Consider the following 19,008-nt stretch of genomic DNA (forward strand, 5'->3'; position numbering starts at 1 on the left):
CACTGAGCTGAGCCCAGATTTCATCGCCACCACCTGCTCAGATGGAATCCCAGTGAATCATAGATGGACAGCACATTCATATTAGAGGATAAGTTTGGTATTTTTCAAGTTGAAATTATTTCTTTACAATCATGGTAAATTCTAATTTGTTACATGAAATTGTACTCTACAGTGAAGAAAATTTTTTTCTAAATTTAAAACCTAGCCTGTTCCTTGCGTTTTTCCGCACGTATAAGTACTTAGTAACTTTTACTGTTTGTTGTCGGTTGGCATTTAGTCAAGCCCATAATATGATGAGGGACTTCAGGAATATGAATTTAAAATCAGCTTTAAATTATTTTTATCACATGTAGTAACAGACTGTAGTTTGACATTTTTTCAGTGACCATTGTTTAGATGTCCGCAGTACAGAGTCAAAAATTCTGATCTGGTGTCAATAAAACTGAACATATTGGCCCACTAGGCAGTGGACAAAGCCATTAATGATACATTTTTACAAGTCCCTTATTGAATCCATTGTTACATTTGCTTTTGTCTGTTGGTTTGGCAACCTCAGCAATAAGAAAACATAAATCATCTTATCAACATTATAAAAATTTGCAGTAAAAGTATTAGATTACAGTGGACCTCTATCACTGAAGTGTATTGCAAAAAGGTTAGAAAGAAAACCAACTCAGTTCTCTGTCAGACAGTCACTATCCTCTTTGCTCTAAATTCCAGCTGTTGCCATCAGGCTGGATATTTACTGTAGGTTTCCAAAGGTAAAGAACAACAGATTTATGAACTCCTTTATTCCTAGAGCTTTAAGCATTTTAAATTCTGTTACTTGTAGCAATGCTGCTAAATGTTAATTTCTGTAATATCATTTTGTGTACTGTCATTCAAAGTAATTATCCTTCTTTGTATTGATGTTGAGTGTGCGTTTATGAAATAACATTGGTTGCCAAATGTTGTCTTTGTTTATCTATTGGATCTCTGTAACAAGGTCTTCTGTTTTTGTACTTTCCTGCTGCAAACAAATTTCCCTCTGGGATAATAAAGTCTACCTAATCTAACCTAACCTGGTCAAAGCTCGGCCCTAAGAACCAAGTCGGGCTAGAAATTTACTGGAGAGACTGCAGCAAAAATAGTGAGATTGATTTGTGAAGATGTGGCTGTCAGCTTGGAAAATTTGAAGATCGAACAATGAAGCAAACATGAGAATTCGAATAGCATTTTTTTCTGCTTCAAAATCTCAACTTTTGAACACTGAGGTTTTCTATATTTCACCCATTAAGATCTGGAGTAAGTAATTTTTCTACTTTCTTGATAAGATTTGGTTGCAAAATTGAACTAAGCAGTTTTTCAGTTCCTCGCATGGGGTTGGAGAAAACACCCAACTGTATTCAAGTATTATGCTTTGAAATAATAGAAGGGAATGTCCAGGGTTGGACAAAAAGTTAAGTGAGAGGTAGGAGGATCTGAACCATCTGAAGCAAAAATATTTGCTAAGAGCAGAATGAAATTCGAAATGATATACAGATTATCTTGAAGACTGAGAAGAAGGTCTGAATATGTGTCATCATTGTCAAATTGTTGTAAGAATATTAATTTTTATCATTGCTTATATTTTGTGTTTCATTTTTTTATCATTGGATCTGATTTTTTTTTGTGCTTTAGTAAAAAGCTAAATGTATTCTCTTTTAATATTAATTTGGTCTAGATTCTTACATTTTTCTGGTCTAGGAGGTTCAGGTGTAGTGAGTGTCAACTTAAGGGGCTTCATCGAAGAGCTTACTAGGTAGGGCTGTGAGACAATGACCTGCAAACATGTTAAGGTCTTAACACCAGGTGCTAAGGGTAGAGATCTGGAACTGAAGGGTGAACCTTACGGGCCCTACTGTATGCTCACCATTGCCTTCATATCTTTCGCACTTAAGCCTGAGAAAGAGAAATTTAAACCTGAGAAATACAAATCCCTCCTGGCCCAGATGTAGACAATGGGCATCTACATTCAATAATGGAAATTTTACAGTGACGAGAAAGGAGTTTTTGGCTGGAAAGTGAGAAACTAAAGGAAAAAGCACCCTGGGGCAGAAATGTTGCTGTGGAGGAAGACGAAAAGCGAGGTGAAGTGCACAGTCGGTTTACTTTTAATATGACCAAATTTCACATAAATGTTTTGCTTTAAAACAACTTTCATACGATGTTTTGCAATATGTATACAATTTCAAGATACAAATCAACATCTGATCACACTCAGCGTGAAAACTTGACATATTTGGTGAATTTTAAGGCTATTGTTTTCACATTTGGACTCGAGCCCCGTCATCTCCATTTTAAAACATAAGCACAGGATATGTGTATATATATATATATATATATATATATATATATATATACAGGGTGTCCCACTCTGGAGTATAACTTTACAAATTACTCTGCAACGTGTGCACGTATCATCATGCAACAAGGTTCAAAATATTCCTTATTTAGTGAAGAATTGATTCTGTGTCATAAAGAGGCAGGCACTATAGCGGGCGCCGCTACGGTGGCCCCAGACACCAACCCTGCAGAGTGGCGAAAGCAAGCATGCAATACTTGTCCATATTTGACGAATTTGTGAAACAACTGGATGACTACAAACTTCAAGAAGGTTACTTCCAACAGGATGGGGCAACGTGCCATACCTCTCGTGCCAGTATGGAAGAGATCTGATCGTTTTTTAGAGACAGGGTGATCTCGAAAGGTTTGTGGCCACCTCGATCTCCTGATTTAACTCCACCAGATTTTTTTCTATGGGTATATTTAAAGGTCAAGGTTTATGCAAGCAAACCCAGGACCATCGAACAACTGAAAGGCAACATCGAGCGTGAAATTGCTGCCATCGACAGTGACATGTTGCAGAGGACATTCTCAAATATGGAGCGTCGCGTCTCCTTGTGCGCGGACGTTGGGGGAGGACATTTTCAGCACCTTTTGTAATGTGGACTTGTTTTCCACTAAATACAGGTATGTTCAGTTCTTACAGCTCGCCTTTACACTCACGCATTCGCGAGTAATTCGCATTTTTAAAGTTGTACTCCCGAGTGGGACACCCTGTATATATATTAATTTATAAAGCAGAAAATTAATATATGCCATGTTTGAAAAGAAATAACTTCAACTTGAAAAATAGCAAACTTATCCTTTAATACTCAGCATAAATCTAGTACCATCAATCCCCAGATTACTACAAAATAAGCAAATGGAGATTAATATGTATATCATGGCTGAAAAAATGCTCCATTGGAAGAAGAAAAGCAAAACCTTTATATTCTAAGATAAAATTAAAAAAGATAAAGCATTTTATTTTCAAGCATCAGAAGGTGGAAGAATTAAAACAAAAGCGTGACAGGTGCTAACAGACTCCAATAATTCAGTGTTAATAACCATACTAACTTTTCAAGAAGTCAAAAGCTCAATGGACTGTTTTTTTAGAAATATATGAAAAATAAAAACAACAACAAAAAAAACCAATTTCTAAATGTAAAAAATAAAGCAGGAAAACACTTTCATTATAGCTGTATTTATCTTTATTGACTGAGTTATAGCTGTTAATTTGCATTTGCAATATTTTCCAAAGTTTAAAAGCTATGTTTCAAAGGCAACTGCATAGTATTGTGAATACAACCGAGCACAATATAAATTCAAATGCTGATTTAGAAAGATGACAAGCAAAATTAAATTGTATTTGTAATTTACACATGCAGTACAGACTGTAATGAGCAGAGAAAAAATCTGTCCACAGCTATGAACAGATCGAAGGTACTAAAGTATCGCTCAATACTGAAATGCTTGAACTGAGAGTTTATGCAGGTACTGCCACTAGTGAAAAAGGCTATAAGGGCAAAACATTAAAAATGGTGCAACAAAGGTCAAAAAGCCAGGAAAGTTAAAAAAAAAAAAAAAAGCGCTAAACAAAAAAATACCAGGATACAAAATTCAACACGTAAACCAAAACATCTGTTGAAAAAACACAAAAGGTATTCTCTCCCCAACAAGACTGTTAACTTTCCAAACCATCTACAAAAATCTGCATTTCAGCCAGAAACCTGGAGAGTGCTGGTAGTGGGCCATAATCATTATGATGATATCACCATGCAGTAAATGACCAGAAGTTAAGCGGTACCAAGAAGACACTGTGATTAATAACAAAATGGCCATGGTAAAGTCAAAAATCCCAAAATACCATAACCACAACTGTCCACTGAATGATGACCTAGTAATGTCACAAAGTAAATATAAAAAAACATCAACAACATTAGAAACAATAGTAATTCAAAAGAAACAGCAGACATGGAATCAGATTGGTAAAAAAAAATCTAAGATTTTAAACAATGCACAAGTTTCATGAATGAGACCCATCTCCACTCACCCCCTTAGCCCCAAAAATAGACTGGTTTTCATCCTTCACCTTCTTCAAACCAGGCCTTTCAGCTAAATATTTATAATTTTCTACACCACTCTACTTGTTCTGGTGAAGCTTGAGGTTGTAACAAGTTAAGCAAGACAAACCAGACCCCCTTTTCTAGCCACAGGTTTCAGTGATCACATATCCGTTTCATCATGTGTTGGGATCTGACCCTGCGTCTCTTGCTAGTTTGCCACACTCAACACATTACTCAAGGGAGGAAACTAAGGATGGCTAATCCACTAGCTGGAACAAAATAGTTCTAGTTAGACTAATCCTAACACCCTGTCGATAAAATTAATATGTGTTTCTTATAAATATTTCCTCAATTATTGGAATGCTCCTCAAATATTTCAACCCAAGGTGATGATGTGCACCTTGTTGAGTTTCACAACTGGTTCAACACACATTCTGGGAGGGTTCAACTATTTTTAATTTTGATTTTGTTTGCTAACTTATGACTCACAGTACCCTGACTTTCTCAGTTGTACCATTGTGATGTCATCGCGGTGATCATCATTTTTGAGTGTGTGTGAGGCATAAATAAGCACATGTTTCACAAATGAGTAACCTACATATACTGGTGGATCTAGCCACATGTTGATAGTGTAGAAAACCATCAACCATTCTGATGTGCATTAGAAAGCCAAATGCTATCCAAGCAACACCTTTTCCTGTAGGTGGCAATTTAATCCTTATTATCTTTAATAGAGTACAGTATATACTCGCATTTAAGTTCTCCCATGGATAAGTCAGGGCTTGATTTTACCGTATAATTTCCGGTACTTTTATAATGTTGGACGTATAAGTTGAATGCGGAAAACTCACGCTATTGATTCAAGAGATTGTGATATGCTAACGTCCACCTGAGAGAGTAACCACGGAGCACACGGCCTTTTATTTCTATGTATTGTTCCTACGTGACCCCACGGTAATACCCAAACTATTCCGAAGCGACGATTGCACTGTTGTGTGTTTTTTTGTATCTCATATACCTTTATTGTAAGAGCATCCCTTATCTACATTGGAGTGTTCGATCAGAAGAAAATATGAAGCTGGTTTTAAATTAAAAGTCATTGAAGTGGCAAAAGAACTTGGTAACTGCAACAAAATTTGATGTGTTTGAGTAATTGGGGCGAGATTGGAGGAAGGAAGGAAGAAGATGTAAAAAAAATTGTAAGTGTCACATTTTTGAATGGATGTATAAGTCGGGGTCTGATTTTATGATCGATTTTTTGGGTTTCAAGACCCAACTATACATGAGTATATACGGTAGTTATTTCTGGTTGATTTTTGTAGTTTTTATGTTAGTTTCCATAAGAAAGTTGTGCGTTGGAGCTAACAATAAGTGGCGAAACAAGTCTTAGCACCACCATAGGGATACCATTCAGTGCTCTTTGCAGGTGTATGCAAGAAGCTGCTTGGACCTTACTATGTGCTGATTTTCAATCTTTTTCCCAATGCTGCAACTATCCAAGCTGCTCACTTGGAAATTTTAATGTGCTTCTTGAAAATTTTTTATGGTCCAACAGAATAGTGATAGACTTACATCATGGGTGGATGTTCTTTGATCTGATCTGGTTGCTTGCCCAGGGACCCATGACAGCAAGGGGTATTTCTATTACTTACAATCAAAGCCTTGCACATTGAAATCATGTAGGTTAGAGTCTCAGCACAGATGAAACAGTAGAATATCCATGAGCTACAATTTTTAAAGTATAATCAACTATCTGCTAAGGAGCACTATTCTTTAAATCACCCAGGGGCTTGTGGGGGTCTTAACCCAGCCTTGATGTACTTTCAGTGGTTTAGCTACGTTTGTAGATTTACAAGTTAAAACCCACACAGAAATTTAAAAACGGCCATAATTAGGTAATGTTTTCCAATGATGTTTAACGTAGAACAGCCTATTGACAAAGAACAAGTTAGGAATTAGTGAGAAGTCAAGCAAAATGACACCTTTTATTGGCTAACTAAAATGATTACAATATTTACAATATACAGGCCTTCGAGGACATTCAGGTCCCTTCTAGCCAAAAAAAGGTGTCATTTTGCTTGACCTCTCACTACATTCATAATGGCTAACACGGTACAACACCCTAGTACTACTTGAAAATGGAATGAAAACATGTCTCTAACAAATTTAAAGAAAGTCAAGACAAATTCCCCCTACAAATGTTGAAAAAGAAATATATACTCTGTGGGTATTTATTAGTTTTGTTTTTATCAGTAGACGCATTAGGCTTTGCCACTGTGGGAAAGTCTGAGAAAGGTTGAATTTACTGACTTATGGCATTTGGGAAAGTTTAACCCTAACTCTAACCCTAGCCTAATTGTGAAACTTCCACACCGCAAAATTCAGAAGAAGTAGCTTGGCGGGTGTGTAACTTGAATATCTAAATCTAAGACCCACCTGGTTGGTTAGAACTCTATTAACTCATTTGTTTAAAGCTTAGCTTTTTGTACTTTAAGATCATCAGGTGAAGTGCTTTGTATTCAAAAGATACAGAGCCGTTTATATTATATCTAGAGTAAAAGCATAAGATCTAACGAGGACTACGTGAACATAAATCGTAATCATTCATTCAGATTGAGGAGAATTTTTTCAGTCTACAACTTTGTTTTATGTTTAGTTATTTAGTATTTTTATAGCCTTTTCCTTGCCCTCTAAAAATAATGAAGGCATCATTGGTGGGGTTTTACAGGTCAATAAATGTAACGATTTGTTCTGTATTTTGATTTAGGACATTTTGGAATACGTCTCCCGAAGCGCCATTTTGTTGCACCGCAATTGCTTGTTGTTTGGAATGCATGTGTCTAGGAGTGTCTGACTTGTGACATTATTATCACGATGGTATTAAGGTCATCCATCCATCCATCCATTTTCCAACCCGCTGACTCCGAACACAGGGTCACGGGGGTCTGCTGGAGCCAATCCCAGCCAACACAGGGCACAAGGCAGGAACCAATCCTGGACAGGGTGCCAACCCACCGTGGGGTATTAAGGTCAGCATCATATAATCCTGTACTGTCTGAGTTTGTGACTAATTCAGTTCTTGAAAGTCTATCGTCATTGTTTTAAAGAGCTCTGTGGCTACGTATTGTTCTCTACTCTTCAACTTTGATTTACGTCTTGTGTTTTGACTTAGGCGACATGTAATATTCTGGAATTTGCCTGTCTTGCTACGACTCTTGAATAACGATTTTGTCTTATGTTGTGGCCATTGCTTATTTGTATGATAGTGACCTTGGCTCACTATTACTATCACGTTACATCTCCTGATTCCATACTACTTAAAACTACTGCTGCCCTGGGCTGTCATTACAACTATAAATTTGGTTCAAAATTAGTTTTGGTTTAAATTAAGTAAAGGCCCACTTCAGATAGTTAAAAAAACTAAACTTTTCAGGATTTTACATAACAACTTTCCATTCAATCGACATCCCACTCATCTCAGGTCATTTGATTCTCAGGCCTACTTACTTTAGTTTTGGGGGTATTCTTTTAACGCTCCATTTTAAAGAGCAGGCACTGGTCAGAATGATAGACGTTTGCAAATATTCAAAGTGAAATAGGTCAAAGTTATGAATTTTACAGTTTGCAAATTAGTAAGACAACCTGTTCTGACAAATATTGAACTCCGGACCTTAGATGGAAATGTTTTTTAATTTTTGCCCTCCTGAATCCACATTTATCAATTTAATTTTGGCAAAACACTGTGTTTAACATAGCAAAGAAAGACTATTATTGTAAAAGCTGCTATGCTGCAACAACAGACCGACCCATTTCTGGCTAACCAATGGCTATATACCTTAGCAGGGAATCTAGTGCATTTTTATAAACAGTTACCACAAATACAATTTTCCAGACATGCTAGGACTCTGAACCACTTCCCAGGTGAAGCCTTTTTAAAGAAAGAATTACACAGCATTAAAGCTGACTTCCCTTGCTAACTTTAAGACATCACAGTAATGAGCCTGCTTCATTTATGCAATGACAATCTCCATCAAGGTTAAAAATCAGGCTGTGAGTGGAACAAGAACTAACGTGTAATCAGGTTTGCACTTTAGGGAGCTGATTGCACTCAACCACCACACTAAAACATTGTATAAATAATGCTGCACCCACCTGGGATCCTTCTGAATGCTGTCAATGGAAGGTGACCTTGCCAAGGTTCCCTCCGGTGGGATGGCTGGCCCAGACTTGCTGTACGGTGACTCCACCGAGGGACAGTAGTGCAGCTGACGGTAAGGATCTGCATAATTGGCGGCTGGACCCGCAGCATAGCTGGCTCTCTGAAACGTTCCGGTGGTGTTCTGTGGGCCGTGTTGGCTGCCAGTGCGCTGCAAGGGTACGGAGTCAACACCAGGGGAGGATGGGGCTACGACAGGAAAGTAGGGACAAAGCAAAAAATTCAGGACCTGTTCACAAAACTGGTTAACTAGGTCTAGGCAAAGGAGCAAAACACATAAAAAAACAAGGGATGAGAGATGCAAAGTAGCGTCAGTTTGAGGACTATGCATGTGTGTGTGTGAGTGGGCTTGCATGGGAAGTGTGCTGCAGGTTATGTGACACATTCAGTATACAGTATACCTTGTTATAGTCATTAACAGTCATCCCCATATGGTGTCATTCCAGAGAGTCAATTTCAGATGGTAAAGATGTGCCACACACAAAAGAACACACTCCTGTTCTATCTGTTTATCTTTCTGTATCTGTCTATTTCAATTAATTTTAATTACATATGAAAACATTTAAAATGTAATTATCTATATACAGAGAGGGGAGGAGACAGAGAGAACAAGAAAGCTCACTGTTTCCATGACAACCCGTATCCACTTCCACACATCGTATAAGCCCCCCTAGTGGCTACATTGTACCCGCATCCTCTTCCGCGTTATGGTTTCCTTTCAGACTTACAAAACCCTGTAAATAAACATCAAAGAGATGTTTCCGATCTTTTTCTTGAACATAAATTTGTATGACAGGAAAAATCTTCTGGGGCTCATCATCCTGGTATAGCAAACAATATGGTAGGCTCCTCCAGCCCCTCTGTCTGTTGATTAGAGGCCTTCAATCACAGTAGTAAAATAATGAAACCTTATACTGTATGTTCTCTGCTAACGAACAGCCCTCATTTGGATGAAATTGGTTTGAAAATGAATGAAGGAATGGCTGTTCCCTGCTAGTGATAATACAGTATTCACACAGATTGTCACGCCGACTTTCCAGAACTTTATTCTACTTGGCAAAGCAGAATCTGTCTTTAAACTCTCAGTAAATGATTGTGATGCATTCGTTTGATTGCTTTTGATTCGTAACATTGCATTTTGCTCTTGGCAGTGCTCTGAGCAAGAGCTATTTATAAAACATGAAAAGCACTTAATAATGTAAAGTTGGAATGATAGAAAGTGAAGGACAGAATACATAAAAGAAGATCACACAGAATCTGTTAAACGTCATAGTTATCGGTCAAATAAAAATTCATCTTTCACTCACTTGGACAGTGCAGACAATAACTTCATTGTCCCCAGATTCACTTACAGATATTGGTTTAGATGCTTATCTGTCATACCTCCAAATCCAACTTCATAGGATGGACATCACCTCAAGATCCACCACAATAACTGTGGGCCAGATGAATGCAGAGCTCAAGGAGGCTGATCATCTGATGACTCATATTTAAAGGAGCGGAAATACTGACTACCACTCAGGAGCTACAATGTCTGGAATTGGCCACTTGGAATAACCACATGGTTTATTACTTTCAGATGACCAGAACACTTTCCTTTCTACTCAATTATTTTAAAATATCAAATTTTCCTGCAAAGAATGTACTTCTTTTTACTATATTTTGTGATAATTTTTTTCAATTATTTTTAATTCAAAAAGCCAAAAAAAAATGTAGTGACAGTAGGAAACACCAACCCAAAATCACCCTTTAAAAGAGGGTCCCATAGACTAAAAAGTAATTGATGCTTGCTTAAGTCTGACCAAGACAAAGAGCGCTCAACTCGGCAGGCTGGTTTGAAACCCGCTGCATAACGTTATATACCTGAGATGCCGGCATAACAGCTCTATTCAGCAGGGGGCAGTAGCTCCCTGGTTGGAATAAGTTCTTGTGTAATTGTGGCATGTTACATAACCTGAAACTATACAGATATGATATTAAAAGGCGATACCCCTCCCTTAGTGATATGGCGGTAAAAAAATCACATAGGAGAAATAACATAGCTTTCTTTAATGAAAAAAGGCCACCAAAACTATTAGTTTGAGCAACTCCTTGTTTCATATATATATATATATATATATATATATATATATATATATATATATATATATATATATATATACACAGCAAAAAAAGAAACGCCCTCTGACTTTCAACTGTTTTTACTTTCAGTAAACTTAATGTGTAAATATTTTTATGAACAGTAAAAGAGTCAACACCATAAGACATAAACTAAAAATGTTTCACAATGTGTCCCTGAATGAAGGGAGGCTCAAAATCAAAAGTACCAGTCAGTATCTGGTGTGGCCACCAGCTGCTTCAAGTACTGCAGTGCATCTCCTCCTCATGGACTGGACCAGATTTGTCAGTTCTTGCTGTGAGATGTTACTCCACTCTTCCACCAAGGCACCTGCAAATTCCTGGACATTTCTGGGGGGAATGGCCCTAGCCCTCATCCTGCGATCCAACAGGTCCCAGACGTGCTCAATGGGATTGAGATCCGGGTTCTTCCACTGCGAGGATGATCAGCTGTCCTTCCTGTCTCCCTGTAGCGCTGTCTTAGGCGTCTCACAGTGCGGACATGGCAATTTATTGCCCTAGCCACATCAGCAGTCCTCATGCCTCCCTGCAGCATGCCTAATGCACGTTCACGCAGATGAGCAGGGACCCTGGGCATCTTTCTTTGGGTGTTTTTCACAGTCGGTAGACAAGTCTCTTTAGTGTCCTGCGTTTTTAGAACTGTGACCTTAAATGCCTACCTTCTGTAAGCTGTTAAGGTCTTAACAACCATTCCACAGGTGCATGTTAATTAATTGATTATGGTTAATTGAACATGCATGGAAAACATTGTTTAAACCCTTTACAATGAATATCTGTAAAGTTATTTGGATTTTTAGAACATTATTGTTGAAATACACAGTCCTGAAAAAGGGACGTTTCTTTTTTTGCTGAGTATATATATATATATATATATATATATATATATATATATATACTTTGTATATATATATATATATATATATACTTTGTATATATATATATATATATATATGAAACAAGGAGTTGCTCAAACTAATAGTTTTGGTGGCCTTTTTTAGAGTGTCATGCAACACTTTTGAACTACCACTATGCTTTTATCATGCTGAACGCTCTTCTTCCCATGCAGCAATTTGGAAGTGCGACACAGAGGAACTGCTTGTCATTTATGAGTCGATGCTTTGCAGCTATCAATCAATATTTCACGGGGGACTTTGTAGTGTTCATTGCATCATGGGGAAAACTTGTCATTCATTTGTTTGTGCTTCACAGCAAGCAATTGATCAAGGGGTAAAACTCATGTAGTGTACTGGGATTGGAAAAATAAAAGCAACGTATCATCTCTTCTATTGTTCACGTCAGTTTATTAGTGATAAAAAATTGGAGAGAACATGGGCCGTAAGTACGAATGGCCTCAACTCCGTCAGCCGTAAATATTAATATAACCTGGCAGAATTTGTGAAATACTGGCCATTGTTTGGAAAATATAAGCAGAAAGCTTTCCTTTTAATTGGGGAGTGTGCCCAACAATTTATTATCACATAATTGTGTGTGCCCATTTTTAAATCACAACAATAACTATTGACCCTTTGGTGGCTATAGTGGAAAAAATTAAAGGTGCTGGAGTGGCCATCACAGTCTCCTGATCTCAGTGTCATTGAGCCACTTTGGGGACATCTCAAATTCGCAGTTCATGCAAGACAACCCAAGAATTTACGTGACCTGGAGGTTTTTTGCCAAGAAGAATGGGCAGCTCTACCACCTGAAAAGATCATCCACAACTATCACAAAAGACTGCATGCCATCATTGATGCTAAAGGGGCAATAAACAGTAGCAAGAACTAAAGGTATACAAACTTTTCAACGGGGACTATCTCGTTATTTTCCTTATGACTATATTTTGTTTAATGGTTATGCTATTCTGTGATGCCTTAGGGTTTAGTTTGGATTCCTTTAAGTACAGTAAAGTAAATGAAATGTGTTTTGCATGATCAGCCATCTTTTCTATAAAGTATGGAACACATCTTACAAGTTACAGGGTAATGTAAAATTATGAACACAATTATATATACAGGTATATGATGCTATCTTTATTTATTACGTAACATTTCTTTAAATCCTGAAAGCGCTGCTTGCATGAAGGCTGTCACAAAGACACAATGGTAAGCTACAAATGCCATATTTTACTGGGCTCAACCCATTAATCTAGGGAAGGCCATCCAACTTCTAACCAACATGTCTTTGAACAAGTTTTTATGCTGTTCACTAATTTGAATTCTTCAAATTATTTTTCAGATGAGGTATTTTCATGAATCAAGGCTTTAGACTTAATATTTACTTGCTCTTATTGTATAAAAACTGGGACCCAAGGCGTAAAAATAAGTGTAATGGCCAGCAACAATAGGAATAATAAATCGTGAGAGGTGGAAATTGATCTGTCTGAATGTTAATAAAAATACGACACTGTCGCTCACTTGTGGGGCGCTCAAAGAGTTCAGCGTGTTAGCTGCATCTGTAGCAAGTCACATATTAAATTGCTGCCGGAGAAACATTTGTCATTGTAAATAGATTTGGGAATCATATTCATAAAGCAATGCGACAGAATGACATGTTATTGTAGCACATTTTGGAGACGCTGATGTGCAATCATTTGTGTGATCTGAAGTTTCATTACTGCACTCATTGCATTTTTTATTTTTATTTTCCGGTCAAACCAATCAGTATCGTTTGTAAATCACTTTTTCCATTAGCATTTAATCATGGAACTGGATACGTCCCTTTTGTTCTGGAAAGCAAAAACTACTGATGTGCATTCGTCCAGAAAGACTTGTATCTTTGTCTTGCTAATTGCATTTCATTCAAACATAGAAGACTATCTATCTATGTTGCCATTCATTTCATTCAAGTTACATTATGGGTGGCATATGGGTACTGTGGTTTGAAATGCTTCCTCATGGATCCAGCATTCTGGCATGAGATCCTGCACCCAGACATGTGGTGTTTGCATGTTATTTCTGTGTCTGTGTGGGTTTTCCTTCTGGTACTTTTGTTGTCCTCCTTCATCCACAATGAAAGGCAGATTTGGTTAGCTGGCAATTCCAAACAAATGCTGTGGGTGTGTATGTGAACAGAAACTGTGATGGACATGCACCTTCCCAGGACTGAGTCATGCCTTCAGCTTAGTGCCGTCAGGATAAGCTCTGGTCTCACATGACTCTAAATTGAATTAATCGTGTTGGGGAATAGCATATTATCTATTACATGCTATAAATTGACTTTCATGTTTTTCTATCTAATATAGTGCCTTTCATATCTATCTATCTATCTATCTATCATAAAGGTAAAGATTTGGTAATACCAAAATCGGATGTGGGTTTATATGACAGGGCCCAAGGAAAGGGCATCTATTACTGCTAATTTTTATTCATACTGATGTCTGTTCAACACTATTAAATTTATTCCCCATTAGACACATCTGTCAAGCAACAACTGTATTAAATATATTACTATTGCAAATGAAAGTCTCACTTTATTAAGAAAATTAGTAATTTTAAATGTTTCCATTTCAGGTAACAAATGTACCCTTTTGGTTACAAAAGTGCCTGAGTCAAGTTACAAAAGTCCCTTAAAAGTTACAAAAATACCCTATTTTTGGCATGTCACAAAATAAAATTGAATTTTCAGATTCTCCCAATAAATTACAAATGATCCCTATGCTGAGTTACAAAAGGTCCCTAAATTACAAAAGATCCCGATCAAGTTACAAATGATCTCTATGAGTTACAAATGGTCCATATAGATACATAGATAGATGGGAAAGCCACTATTAAATAAATAGTGGATGGATAGATAGGAAAGCCACTATTTAACAGATAGATAGATGGATAGATAGATGTGAAAGGCAAAATATTCCAACCCGTTGAATCCGAACACAGGGTCACGGGGGTCTGCTGGAGCCAATCCCAGCCAACACAGCCAACACAGGGCGCAAGGCAGGAACCAATCCCGGGCAGGGCGCCAACCCACCGCAGAAGGCACAATATAATTAATATATATATATATATATATATATATATATATATATATATATATATATATACTAATAAAAGGCAAAGCCCTCACTCACTCACTCACTCACTGACTCATCACTAATTCTCCAACTTCCCGTGTGGGTGGAAGGCTGAAATTTGGCAGGTTCATTCCTTACAGCTTCCTTACAAAAGTTGGGCAGGTTTTATATCGAAATTCTACACGTAATGGTCATAACTGGAAGCAGTTTTTCTCCATTTACTGTAATGGAGATGAGCTTCAACGCCGTGGGGAGTTTCGTGTGACATCATCACGCCTCCCACGTAATCACGCAGTACATAGAAAACCAGGAAGACCTAAAAAAAGCGCTGAAGAAAACATGCATTATATAATTGAGAAGGCAGCGAAACAATAAGAAGCGGCGAGTGACATATACAACCATATTCATGACTTCTGCTACTGAAACAAAGCACGATGTAAACCTACACTTTAAATTAAGTTCATAGACAGGCTGCGCTGGCGTTTGTAATTTAGTGCCTGCCCATATAAGGCCGTCCGTCAGCGGCAATCCAATAGCAAACTCCACTAAATATTCACGGGTTAAGGACTGTGCTTATGCAGAGGAAGATGAGATGGTCAGCGTGGTGTTTGACGTAGCGAAACTGCGAGAGAAAGTTTTAAGAGCCAGGACTAAGGTAACATTAAATACAGCCATGGACATAGCACGAGATGGCACCAGCACAGCTGGGAAACTTCGATGCATGTACACCGAGCGCTCACGTGAACTGACGCGAGTGCACAGATAAAAGCAACAGTTCCAAAGAGCGCTGAACAAAACCGAATTACACAATTGAAAAGGCAGCAAAAATATGAAGCGTTGATACATACAAGCATATTCATAAATCCAAAACAAAGCACACGTTGGAAAAAGTCAATGTCCCGCTAAAGGAAGACAGTGTAAAAAACGTGCATGCAGTGTGTCAGGTCTCAGATAAAGAAGAAGACGAGCTGTTTATTGATGCAGTAAGAAACGAATCGATGAATGAAACCTGTCATCTTTACAACGATTGACAAACACGGAATGTAACTTGAACACAACACATCCTACAAATACGAACCTGATTGAAAGAAATAATGATAATCAAATCCTTGATGACAGCAACACTCAGTAACACTCACAAAACAAATACTGTATATTGACAGTCATGTTACGTTATTTTTAAAATGTTCCCTTTTCTTTTTCATAGCTTTTTTAACACACTACTTCTCGCTGCGATACGCGGGTATATATATATATATGTATATATATAACCCGATCTACATACTCGAATAATGGATACTTTATTCGCCATCAATGATTGTTTTGGTAAAGCCATACTCAGTGTATTCATTAGATGAGCGGTAAAAAGTAAGAGCGAGGAAGGATGACTTATTGAGGCATGCAGGCTGTAGTGCGCGTCAACTCTATCTGAATTGCGCGATCACATTTGAAAAAATATATCTTTTCAAGTTCTATTTAGTCCATATGTGTCAAACTCAAGGGCCGCGGGCCACATCCGACCAGCGTGTAATTATATCCGCCCGAGATCATTTTATATACTGTATTATTGTTATTAAAGCCGGGTATATGAAGCGCTGGTAACACAATAAACTACAGATCCCATAATGCAGCGCTTCAGCTGCCTTGCAACACTTACCGAGTTAATCAAGTTATTGCGAAGCTAGCTCATGCTGAAGAGAAAAGTTGATTCTGAAAATAGAGCCTTTAAAAACCGATGGGAGGCTGAGTATATGTTTACTAAACCCGTGTGTCTCATTTGTGGAGCTAATGTGGCTGTAATTACAGAATTTAATCTAAGACGGCACTATGAGACAAAACATCAGGTTAACCTGAATGCAATGCAGAAGATACAGAAAGCAGCATAATTAAATAAGAATCTGACACTTCAGCGGACGTTTTAACCCGTGCACAATCACAAAGTGATTTCAAGTGAAGCTGCTTTTATGGGAGACACAAATGCACCAGTGCAACTTGCCCCACTTTCCCTGTTGCCAAGTAATGTTAAACCAAGTCGTCACTACGGTGTTCCCAAATCGCACTTTGCTGATAAACTGAGCGCACTGAGTTTGCACGGCGCTTTGGTGACTTTGAAGAACAAAAAAAGTCCGTCTACATGCGGCTCGAACCTTGTGCATGTTTGGTAGCACATATCTGTGTGAGAAGCTCTTCTCAGTGATAAAGACTAACAAAACAGCACACAGGAGTCGCCTCACTGATGAGCACCTGCAATCCATCCTGAGAATCTCCACAACACAGAACCTCACACCAAACAGAAACGAACTTGTGGCCAAAAAAAGATGCCAGGCGTCCAGCTCTAAAATGACATATGAGCAAAGAAAACTGAATGATTTGATTTGTTATTGCTGAAAGAACACATTTCATTTATATTTCTAGGTTTTGTTATGCAGCATGTTCATATTTGAATTTGTATCATTTTGACAGGATATATTTTTATGGAGAGCAAAATCTTTTGGGATATTTAAAATCTAAGTTTATTTTTTATATAAAATTACATAAGAGTAAAGAAATGTGAATGTTTGTTCTTTTAACGTTTACTTTATTTCTAACTTGTATAATTTAGACAGGATAAATTTTTATGGAGAGCAAAATATTATAAGTTGTTTAAGGTTTGAGTTGATTTATTCACGAATAATATTCCTGTCTGTTTTTACCATTCCTACCAAAGATATTTCTGTCGACTAAATAAAAATTCCTTCTATTTAAAATTTAAATAGAACTTGAACAAATACGATAGTTCATAATATCCACGCAGACTTGCACGTAAGAGCGGAGTCATCCGTTTTAACAAGCAGCGTATTGCACTGATACTGAAATAGCTGTGTGTGTATATATGTAGATATGTATGTATATGTATATATATGTTTATATATGTGTGTGTGTATGTATATGTATATATGTATTTGTGTGTATATATGTGTGTGTTTGTATGTATGTGTGTATGTATGTATTTATGTGTGTGTGTATATGTATGTGTATATATGTAGATATATATATGTATATATATATGTGTATATGTATAGATATGTATATATATATGTTTATGTGTGTGTGTGTAAATATATATATATATATATATATATATGACAACAACACTCATCACTCACAACAGTGACAAAACAATTACATTGACAATCATGTTACGTTATTTTCAAAATGTTTCCTTTTCTTTTTCATTGCTTCTTTAACACACTACTTCTCCGCTGCGAAGCGCGGGTATTTTGCTAGTATATATATATATAGATAGATAGATAGATAGATAGATATGAAAGGCACTATACTGTATAATAGATAGGTAGATTGACAGATAGACGGACAGACAGATGACACTTGATGTAATTGTGTAGCAAATTCTCAACAACATCCTTGAAACCCCGCCATGCATGTTCCTCCAGTCCCACTAGAAGATAATAATAATCATTCTTTGCATTTATATAGTGCTTTTCTCACTGATGTGTCTGATTTGTGGACCAAGAAAAAATGCATTCCTTTATTTTGCCATGTGGAGTAATCTGTCTCAATTATTGAAATCCTTCACCTTCCTTGTTTATTGCCCTTTACAAAATTTTCCAGCATTTCAAATTTTACATTTAGAGGAAACTAAAATTCTTTTTTTGGGCTGACAAGTGGTTTACTTTTGTGCTTTGGAGCAGCCAATTCTTTAATTGCCGTTATACTCTTTAGCACGACTGTCCCATTCGCAATACTTGGTATATCTGAGATGTCTTCCTTGTAGCAGTGCCACTACTTTTAGATCATCAAGATGGAGTTCTGAACTGTATATGCATACTATGGCGGACGGCTGGGGTCCATGCCCGGCCGGGACGCCCCTTCACTGTATATTCAGGGGGAGCAGCCCTGGACGGTGTAATACTTCCCCCTGGACGCTGGATGGTTGTCCCCCTGGGTTAGAGCGGTACCTCGCTTTCCCGCAGAGCTCCATGGGAATTGGAGTTGGGTGCAGCCCTGTTGGGTCCCACAGGCACCGCCAGGGGGTGCTGCAGCTGGGACTCCTGATCCCGCCTGGGCAGCATATTCGCTACACACGGAAGTGCAGCCGGATGTCGGCAATCAAGCACCAGGAGCACTTCCGGGTGCCCAATAAAAGGAGCCAGCAACCACCGCTCAGGGGCCAGAGCCGGGTGGAGGAGGACAAGGTTGCCTGGGAAGAGTGGTGGTACAGAGGAGCAGTGCATTTA

General features: G+C 37.8%; 1 protein-coding gene across 7 annotated transcripts in view; it reads right to left on the reverse strand.

The window, feature by feature from the left end:
* Positions 1 to 19,008, reverse strand: part of LOC120530167 (catenin delta-2) — a 1,616,252-nt gene that overhangs the window by 432,317 nt on the left and 1,164,927 nt on the right. For all 7 annotated transcript variants that reach the window (XM_039754393.1, XM_039754398.1, XM_039754395.1 and 4 more), the window contains one exon: positions 8,562 to 8,814. In XM_039754393.1, the coding sequence (XP_039610327.1) occupies positions 8,562 to 8,814 (253 nt within the window). The remainder of the gene's footprint in view (positions 1 to 8,561; positions 8,815 to 19,008) is intronic.

This window comes from Polypterus senegalus, chromosome 5 (genome assembly GCF_016835505.1).
Source record: "Polypterus senegalus isolate Bchr_013 chromosome 5, ASM1683550v1, whole genome shotgun sequence".
NCBI classification, from domain to species: domain Eukaryota; kingdom Metazoa; phylum Chordata; class Cladistia; order Polypteriformes; family Polypteridae; genus Polypterus; species Polypterus senegalus.